Raw genomic sequence first — 10,129 nt, 5'->3', positions numbered from 1 at the left:
GTGGTTTTCTACTTTTATAATTTGTTTAAACCAATTAAAACAAAAGCTTCAAATGATCTCATGGAACAGTTCTGTTCTGATCTATTTGTTCTCTTCAACATCCCCCTAAGTTGGCAGAATCTCACATGTGTAACAGATATCCATGAGACTCTGTTGTAATTTCCAAGTGTTTTATAATATAGGCACATGCTTTATAAATGCTCATTTTTAAAAAAAAATTAAAAGGAATGTAATCCATATGAGGGCTAGTCTATTTTCACCCATATAGTTGTTGAATCTAGGAGCCTACTGTTCAGGTCACTTGACACTCCAATTCCCCCTTTTAAAAGGACAAAATAATAATCCAAATCTTTCCCCCATAAGGGTGAGATGTGCTTGTATACTTCCCAGTACCCCCTTCCCAGAGGCTGGCAATGGATGGGATAGTGACCTTTTCTCTGGACCATTTTCCAGGATTTTTCTTCATTCAGACTCCCCAGGATGAGCGTCCAGTCCCCACCCACGCTGCTGGAGCTGGCAGGGCGCAGCCTGCTGAGTGACAACTCCAGGTCTGTCCTGTATCTGGAGGACCTGCCAATAGAGCTCTTCCCACCACTCTTTGTGGAGGCCTTCAGCAGGGGACACACTGAGATACTGAAGAAAATGGTGCAGGCCTGGCCCTTCACCCGCCTTCCCCTGGGGGCACTAATGAGGAAGCCACAGCTTGAGATGATCCAAGTGGCCCTGGAAGGGCTGGACATGCTGCTTGCCCAGCAGGATCACCCCAGGTGAGGGGGACCCAGGTGGCCTGGAAGGGAGCACCCTGGGTGCCAGGGAAGGGATGGGTATAGGCAGGGAGAGTGGGTGCTAAATTGTGCACCACAGGCTTCCTGTGCTGCCAGCAAGGAGGGGTGGAGAGGCCTTGGCCATGCTGAGCCCCATCTGGGAAAGGCTTCCAGATGTTGAGGTCCTTGTGGCAGCTGTGATGACCTTAGAAGGAGGCTATACCTGCCCATGCCTCAGTCTGTACAAGTGGAGGCACCAGGCTAGATGGGAGGGAAGTGAATGGAGAAAAGTGAGACAGAACAAAGAGGGGGAGCTGGGGGCAGCAGCTAAGAGGTGAAAAAGGGACCTCAGGGCTGATACTCTGCTGTCTTTCCCACAGGAGGTGGAAACTGCAGGTGCTAGATTTGCGGAATGTTCCCCAGAACTTCTGGAGGATGTGGTCTGGAGCTGTGGTTGACACCTGCTCACCAGAAGACATTAAGAAGAATCAAACATTGAAACTTGTTCCAGCAATGGCAGCTAAGCCACCCTTCAAGATTTTCATAGACTTGAGCCTCAGAAAAAGACCCCTGGATGAATTTCTGACCCACTTGTTTCTGTGGGTCAGACAGAGAAGAGATAGGCTGCACCTGTGTTGCAATAGGCTGAAGATCGTTGGGAAACCCACCAGGTACACCAGGAAGGTCCTGAGACTGCTGCAGCTTGACTCTGTCCAGAAGGTGGAAGTGCATTGTGCCTGGGCGCCCTCCACCTTAGTTTCTTGTGCTCCTTTCTTGGGCCAGATGAGGAACCTGAGGAAGCTGCTTGTCTCCCAGGTCTATGTGCCTACCTACACCTCCCAAGAGGAGCAGGAGCAGCTGCTTGCTCAGCTCACCACGCAGTTCCTCAGGATGGACTGCCTGCGGAAGTTCTGTGCCAATGCTCTCTTCCTCCTCGAGGGCCACCTGGAACAGGTGCTGAGGTGAGTAAGAGGGGGTGAATATCCTCTGCAGACTAGTTACAGAAAATAGGCACCTACCAGCCACTGACACTCTCATGGTTAATAAGGCACTGGAAGGTAAATAACTCATCCTTTAGTTCCTATGGGATCCTGAAGCTAGTTCGCATAACATGTATTGGAGCAGACCTCTAAATGAGGGTCCAGAGTCTGGGAAGTGCCACCATGCTGGGAATCCAGTTGGGAGGGACAAAAGCTAGAAATTGGATTGATGTTCCCTCCGTGGGAGGCCTGTCCAGAGAAGGTGGTGGAAAGGAGGTAGAGGAGAGTGCTTGGAAGGAGGGAAGCCCCAACACTGAAACCTGTCAACAGGGAAGCTCTATGCTTCCCAGCTGGGAGCAGAGGACCTGCCTCTATACCCACCTGGGGAAGGCTGTTCTAAACTCCAGGTAGTAATCCTGGGTGTGTAAGGGTCAGGAGCAGGGGTGGAAATCTTGCTGAGGATATAGGGTGTGTGCCTCTCAGAGGGTTAACCCCAGTGGATTTTGTTACATCCTGCCCAAATTTGTCCTTCATACATGACTCCCCATGACCTCCTGTGGCCAGACCTGTGACTTTCTGCTTTGCAGTGAAAAGGGGACACAGATATGTGGACTCTTCTGTTCACAGGAGATGTGGTGAAAGGCTCACCTGGACATGGGGTGATATGAATGACCAGATTTTGCAAAAGGCAGCATCCTAAGTGTGGACCATTGTCGGATCACCAGGCTGACTTTGGGTTTCGGCCAATTTGTCTTCTCCCTCCTTGACATTGCTCCTCATAACTAACTGGTTTTTCCTTAGGCACCTGAAGATCCCCCTGGAGACCCTCTCAATAACCAACTGCCCACTGTCAGATTCTGACTGGAAATACCTTTCCCGATATCCAAACACCAGACAGCTCAGAAACCTGGAACTGAGGGGCATCAAACTGACTGATTTCAGTCTGGAGCCCCTCCAAATCCTGCTGGACAACACTTCAACCACACTGAACAGCCTGGACTTAGCAGCTTGCGGGATCACTGATTCCCAGCTCCAAGCCCTTTCACCTGCCCTGAGCCGCTGCTCCCAGCTTGTGATCTTGAGCATCCATGGGAACCGCCTCTCTATGTCAGCCCTGAGTGACCTGCTGCTTCACACTGCCAGGCTCAGCCAGTTGAGCGTAGAGCTGTACCCTGCCCCTCTGGAGAGCTATGATGCCTGGGGTACCATCCACCCAGGGAGATGTTCCCAACTCTGTGCTGAGCTGACAGCAATAGTGAGGGATTTTAGGCAGCCAAACATCCTTGTGTTCTGTACTGTCCCCTGTCGTCATTGTGGCTCCAAGTTCATGTATAACCAGGGCCTCATTCACTGCTCCTGTCCAATAGCTGCCTAGTTGAGTGTGTTTCAAAAGTGTACTTCTAGGCAATTGTACATATAAGCAGGATGTAAGGTCACCTTAGAGGGAACACAGAGCCCACCATTTCAGGCATTGCCTAAAGTGTGGATGGGAAAAGGAAAGTAGAGCAGGGGGCTCCATTAGAGGAAAACTCCCCTAGGATAAGACTTTCAGGACATGTGTCTCTATAGAGACATACATAGGGACCTGGATTTTTAGAGTAAGATTCAGGGTTAATGGGCACAGAAAGATGCTACTTTCTTTCATGCCTGGTCCATAAATCATCATAAATGAACAGTATCTCAAGGTTAGTCTTCTGCCGTCCTCTGTGCTTGATTTACATGGCTTTCTAATGAAACCTTGGGATTCTCCAGGTGCTGATGGAGAAAGAAGGCATGGGGTACTTGGTGAAAAATGAGGTTCAGCCCCAGAAAGTCAAGGTATCAAACTGAAATCTGGTTATGATGTGTGGCTACTCTATGGCTTAACACATGCATCTTCACACAGGTGGATTGGAACATTCTATGTAGGCATTGAACATGAGCCATTGAAATAAAACCTCTTCTATGTGGACCTTAGTTCCACCTAGACATTCAATGCTAGTTCTTCCTCATGGGTCTCCATGTAGACCCAGAAAACTCAGGTCCTGGTCTCTGGATGTGCTGGGCAAGGGCATCTGTGTTTAAGACAGGCCCCATTGTCCCACTCCCAGTGCTGCAGGAGGTGTCCATGCTTCACATTGATCAGAACCTCTGGGACTCACCAAACCTTGCCTGTTATCCACCTAGGTAGTCTGTCCACAGTTAAACCTTTGGTGCCCCTTGAAGGTACCCAAATTACCTTTCAGCAAAATAGTAGAATCATATAGGTAGATAACACTTGTAAATATTTCAAAATGAAACTGAATCCATTACAAGCTCTGGTGGAAGGGGCACGTTTAGCACATAACTGAGAGATCTTCCTCTAACACTTCTCTACACTGAGGGCTGGGATGATGGGGTTGTGCAGTGACCTTAGCCTTAGTTTCTCATCCAAGGATGAGAACAATGTCCACCCAGTCTTCATTTGAGGTATTCTAAAGCTGCCTGTGGACATGTTTTAATTATGGCTTGAATAATTCTCCACACATAGTGAACTGGGACCCACTTTGATGTGTAAGCAGACTGCAGCTCACTCTTGAAACTGGTAGCAGAGTCTGGATGAAGCACAGGCAGCCTCTCTGTCACACACAGAGTGATCTTTGTGCCTTGCTCCCTCTTTGTGGCACTTCCTTTTCTCGAGCTCTAAGTCTAGCTTGCACATGTGGGGCAGGTGGAAGGTTCTGAATGGCATTCATTTTGTTGGATTCAAGGATCAAATAAAGTCAAGGAATATCTACATAATGAGATCTGTCATCATGTGTTCTTTTAAGAGTTATCATGGCTAAAAAGGGACCTGAAGGTACTCTGGTGCCTCCGGACCCCTTGAACACTGGAAGGATTGAGGGAACTTTGTTTTCTCAGATGCCTGGAGATAAAGCACTCACCTCCCTTTGACTTTCTCATCTTTTGACTCTAGGTTAATTTGTGCTGTGAGCAAGCACACAACTGTATGATGTCATAACAAACAGGACCTGGTTTGTAAGGGTGGCAAGGTCAGGAAGTGGGGACTGGGTTTCACTCCTTGGCCACTGAAAGATTCACAGTCCTTTGTGCACCTGTATCCAAAGACTCTACAGCTCCTTCTGGAACACTGGCCAATTTTACCTTCACAATTTAGAAAACCCAGAAACCATGCTATTCTAGAAAAATGAGTGAACTTCATCAAAGCTAACTCAGGGAGCTGGGGACATTTCTCTGTGGTGGACCACTTGCTAGCATGTGGAAGGGCCTGGGTTCCATCCAAAGCATCACAGAGATAAGTAAACAAAAAAAATAAATCCAAAAGTGATGTGACCACATTGGGAAGGTTTAATTGAAATAGAGCTGTCTATCTGTTAGAAATATTCAAAAAGAAAGAACCACAACCCACATGAAAACAATGGAATGCATTCTTTAATTGGTCTGGACAGGTGGGTCAAATTGATGTCCTGAAAGATTCTCTTCCAGAAAGAATTGGAAAAGCTGGCTTGGTGGTGCTCAGCTGTAGTTCCAGCAGCTTAGGATGTGAGGCAGGAGGATGGTGAGTTCAAAGTCAGCCTCAGCATCTTAGAGAGGTTGTAAGCAAGTTTTTGAGACCCTGTTTTTAAATCCTACCTGGTGATGGGGCTCACTGGTGTGGCACCCTTGGGTTCACTACCTGGTCCCCAAAACAATAAAAATCAAGTATGAAAAGCCAGTTGCAGTGGCACATGCCTGGGATCCCAGGTACTCTAGAAGCTTTATGATTTTATTTCTTCTCCCAAATTTACTAACTGGGGCATGACCCATCCTTATTTTATTCAGTCCCTTGCGATGCAATATTGGACCATTTATTTGAGATCTATTTACCTCATTAAGCTATTTCTTGCTGAGGACTTCGAAGTTAGAATTGCTTTTGCGGTATCCCCAGGTTTGAATATCTTGTGTGGCCCTTTTCATTGGTCTGCAGGCATTTTACCCTTTCTTTTTAAATTTTTATTTATTTTTCTTATTTTTTACATACATAGCAATGTTTTGATTTCTTCAATGACCCATTGGTTGTTGGAGAACACGCTGAAGAAGTCCCATGTTTTGTAACTGTCCAGGTGTTCCCCCTGCTATGGATTCATTTCTTATTAAATTTATGGAGATTTATCTTGAGAATACATGGAGAATATGTCGTGTGCTGTTGAGAAGGATGTTTGCTCTGCAGTGGTTGGGTGGGATGGTCGGTAAATGTCTACCCTGTGCAGACATGATCTGTCCAGTGCTGAAAAAAGGAGTTGACTGGGCTTGGCATGTGGCTCAAGCAGTAGTGTGCTTGCCTGGCATGTGTGGGGCCCAGATTCCATCCTCAGCACCACATACAAACAAAGATTGTGTCCACCAAAAAAACTAAATAATAAATATTTAATCTCTCTCTCTCTCTCTCTCTCTCTCTCTCAAAAAAGGGGGGATTTAAAGCCCCCACTGTTCTTACTGTGTTGTAGTTGACTTCTTCTTTTACATTCCAGTAATATCTGTTTTGCACATGTGGGTGCTCGGGTGTTGGGCACATGTATGTGTACAATTTCTGTCTCATGTTGCTGAATTGACCCCTTTATCATGGTGTAATCACCTTGTCTCTTTTTATTGTGTTTTAATCTGTAGTCTATTTTATCTGTCAGGAGTCTAGCCATTCCTGCTCTAGGTTGGTTTTCTTCATGTGGAATATCTTTTCCATCTCTTCACTGTCACTCTGTGTGTCTCTTGAGGTGAAGTGACTTTCTTGTAGATAGCAAGTGACTGAGTCCATTAAAAAAAGAACATCCATTCAGTCACTTTACATATTAAAATAAGGGAATTTATTCCCTTTACATTCAAGGTTTTTGATTGAAAGATACAGAATTATTTCTGCTGGTCTTGTTTGTTTCTTTTTCTGATTTCTGTTTAGATCTTTTTCTCTGTTTTTCTCCCTTACTCTCTAGACTGTTTCTGTGGGTTGGTGTTTTCTTCTGGGATAAATTTGGATTTCCTTCTTTGTCATTTGTGAACATGCTGTCATTTCTGTTTTTTCTTTGGGCTTCCTCTGGGATTTAGCAAATTTTTACAGTTCCCAAAGAGCATTTTAAGCTGAACAGAATTTCCCTCTGCTCTGATACCAGTACTCTCTTTAAAAAAAAATTAAGTGAAAATATAACAACCTATTTCTCTGATAGGCAGAATGACAGCCTTTAAAACTCCGCACCCCAAAATTTTATTCAGCAAAAGAACAAGGTACCCAAATCACTTTTTCTTTTTCTCCTCTTTTTTTCCCCCCTTTGGTACCGGGAGTAGAACCCAAGTACACTAAACCACTGAGCCACAGTTCTAGCATTTTTTTAAATTCAGTAAATACAGAGTAGTGGGGAATTGCTCCTCCATGCAGGAGGCCCCTCCCACATGGGTGTCAGAGGGAGATCTTATACCACTGTAGCCATGGTAGAGGGTACTTTCTCCTTCAGTTGGGTGACCCCTCCCACCTGGGTGGCTGGGGAGTTCCTATACCACTCCAGGTTGGGTAGAGGGAACTCTCTCCTCCAAATGGGTGACCCCTTCTATCTGAATGCCCTGGGTAGAGGTCACTCACAGCTCCAGGAGGGAGACCCTTCCACCTGGGTGTCAGGGGGAGTTCTTATACTGCTGCAGGCAAGGTTTAGTGGACTTGCCCTTCCAGATGGGAGACCTTTCCCACCTGGGTGTCTGGGTGAGCTCCTATACCTCTGCAGCCGGGGTAGAGAGGACTCACCCCTCCAATCGGGAGACCCCTCCAACCTGGGTGTCCAAAGGAGCTTGATTACTTTAGCATCCAGGTAGAGGGGACTCGCTCCTACAGGCAGGATCCACACCCAGCTGGCTGTCAGAGGGAGCTCCAATACTGTGACAGCATGGGTAGAGGGAACATGCCCCTGCAGGCAGAAGATCCCTCCCACCTGGGTGAACTAGGAGCTCTTATATGGCAAAATGTAAAGTAGAGGGGACTCGCACTTCCAGGCGGGATACCTCTCTCACCTGGGTGTCAGGGAAACTTGTATACCAAGAAAGCCAGGGTAGAGGGGACTCTTCTGTCCATACAAAAGACCACTCCCACCTGTGTGTCTTGAAAAGCTTGTATAAGTCCACAGCCAGGGTAGAAAGGACTCATTGCTCCAGGAGTGAGTCCCCTCTCACCTGGCTATGGGGGGGGGGCTCCTATACCCCCTCAGCCAGTGTAGAGGGGACTTGACTCTCTAGTCAGGAGACACCATAACCTGGGTATCAGGGAGAGATCCTATACCACCAGAATCAGAGTAGAGTGGACATGCACCTCCAGTTGGAAGACTGCTCCCACCTGGGTGTCAGGGGAAACTCATATACTGCTGCAGCCAGGGTAAGGTGAACACACTCCTCCAGGCGAGAGATACCTCCCATCTTGGTGCCAGGGTGAACTTGTATTCCTCCTTGGCCAGGGTAGAGGGGACTCGCCCCTTCAGGTGGGAGACCCCCTTTCACCTAGTTGTCGGAGGAGCTCTTATACTGCTGCAGCCATTGTAGAGGGGACTTGCCCATCAAGGCAACAGACCACTTTCCCCTGGGTGTGGGGAGGAGCTCATGTATCTCCAGAGCCTGGGTGGAGGGAATGCGCCCTTTCCATTGGGAGATATCTCTCACCTTGGTATGGGGGGGAAGCTCCTAAACCACAGCAGCCAGAATAGAGGGCATTCACCCCTCCAAGCAGGAGACCCCTCGCACCTTGGTCTTGGGAATGCTGGTAAACCCCTGCTGCCAGGGAAGGAGAAAATCACCCTTTTAGGCCAGAGACCCCTCTTACCAGGGTGTCAGGTGGAGCTCATATACAGCCACAGTCAGGCTAGAGGGTACTGGCCCCTCCCTGCGGTGGACACTTCCTACCTGTGTGTCAGCAGGATCTCATATATCACCACAGCCAGGGTAAAGGGGACTGGCCCTTCCAGGCAGGAGACCCCTCCTACCAGTGTGTGTGGGGAAGATCCTATACAGCCAGGGTAGAGGGGATTTGCTCTTCCAGGCGGGGGATCCCCTCCCACCTGGGTGTGGTAAGTGGAGCTCATATACCCCTGAAGCCAAGGTAGTGGGCACTGGCCCCTCCAGAAGACCACTCCCACCTTGATGTCAGGGCGAGCTTTTACACCACCACAGCCATGGTAGAGGGTACTTTCCCTTTCTGGCACCTAGGTGTCGGGGGGAGCTTGTATACCCCCCCCAGCCATGTAGAGGGGACTCGCTCCTCCAGGTGGGAGACCCCATAACCTGGGTGTTGGGGGGAACTCCTATGCCGCCAGAGCCAGGGGACAGCGAGAAAGTCAGCATTATTCAGATGACCTCCTTGGCCATGGAGGACCTCCAGAGTGTCATGGCTGGGACTCCCGCTATAGCTGGGGTGCTACAGCTATGACAAGAGGATAACGGAAGGCTGGGGCCTTTCCCCATCCTCAGAGGGGGATGAGACTGGGCAGAGCACAACCTGCGGCTGCAGGAGCATCAGGTCCAGGACTGGCAGGGTGCCTTGGATGCCAGCACCTTGGGCTGGGAGAACGCTCCATGGCAAGGAAGTCTGTGGCTTCGGGGGCCTGGGCATGGCGGGCCAAGGCGATGTGGCTGGGTGTGGCGGCTTCACACATGCTGGACGTTCCCAGGGTCATGTGGTGCCTGGAGGCAGACAGGATGGTGGCGGAGTGGCCAGCAAGGACCTTGTTAGCAGAGTGCCACACCCCACCCTCATCCCCACCCATACCCCCACTTCACCAGAAGCTACTGAAACCCAGGCACCAGGGCTCCGCAGGAAGGTGGAGGCCCCATGAACTGGATTGAGGGGGAGAATTTTTTTTCCATTTGCAACAATGTAGATAAACCTGGAGGATATTATGCCAAGTGAAATAACCCAGACACAGACAAATACTGCTTGATCTCACTTATATAGGGTCGAAAAGTCAAACTCATTGAAGAAAGTAAATTCTTTTGGCTAGAGCTATACAAATTCATCAATTTCACACTTTCTAGAAAGAACAATACAGACGCAAAAGACACAATAAAAATGAAACAAAAATTGCTAGATTAATCCAAGGAATGACCTCATAATGAAATTTTGAGAACACACACCCAGTCTAGAAAATCAAACAAAACACCCCAATTTCAATAAGATTAAAAATCCTGCATGTCCAGAGCGACAGTTTAGTGGGAATGACTCCTGGCATTTTGCCAGTTGGAATGGTTGAAAGGTTACCCTGCCCTGAGAATAGGGCCGCTCTGGGGCTCTGGGATTAGGGCAGATCCTGCTGCCTCTGGCACCCTCTAGTTGGAGTTCCCCTGGAGTTCTCTTGGTTCCAGGAGAATTGGCACAAGGACCCCGGTGGAGGGAGTGTGTTTCTAGGA

The 10,129-nt window shown here is 48.4% G+C and overlaps 1 protein-coding gene across 1 annotated transcript; it reads left to right on the top strand.

Annotated features, from left to right (window-relative positions):
- Positions 1–480: 480 nt before the first annotated feature.
- On the top strand, positions 481–3,119 carry LOC144368579 (PRAME family member 5-like). Its single transcript, XM_078027774.1, has 3 exons — positions 481–767; positions 1,145–1,726; positions 2,546–3,119. Exons 1-3 carry the CDS (start codon positions 481–483, stop codon positions 3,117–3,119), a joined length of 1,443 nt encoding a protein of 480 aa, XP_077883900.1.
- Positions 3,120–10,129: the final 7,010 nt, after the last annotated feature.

Source organism: Ictidomys tridecemlineatus, chromosome 11 (assembly GCF_052094955.1).
Source record: "Ictidomys tridecemlineatus isolate mIctTri1 chromosome 11, mIctTri1.hap1, whole genome shotgun sequence".
Lineage (NCBI taxonomy): Eukaryota > Metazoa > Chordata > Mammalia > Rodentia > Sciuridae > Ictidomys > Ictidomys tridecemlineatus.
Note: the sequence above shows the minus strand (reverse complement) of the source record. Positions and strands in the feature narration are given on the sequence as shown.

Excerpts from the sequence above, each read along its gene's own strand:
- LOC144368579 (XM_078027774.1), top strand. The coding sequence starts at position 481 with ATGAGCGTCCAGTCCCCACCCACGCTGCTGGAGCTGGCAGGGCGCAGC. Across the intron at positions 768-1,144 it reads GCCCAGCAGGATCACCCCAG|GAGGTGGAAACTGCAGGTGC; the intron begins GTGAGGGGGACC and ends TCTTTCCCACAG. Across the intron at positions 1,727-2,545 it reads CACCTGGAACAGGTGCTGAG|GCACCTGAAGATCCCCCTGG; the intron begins GTGAGTAAGAGG and ends GTTTTTCCTTAG.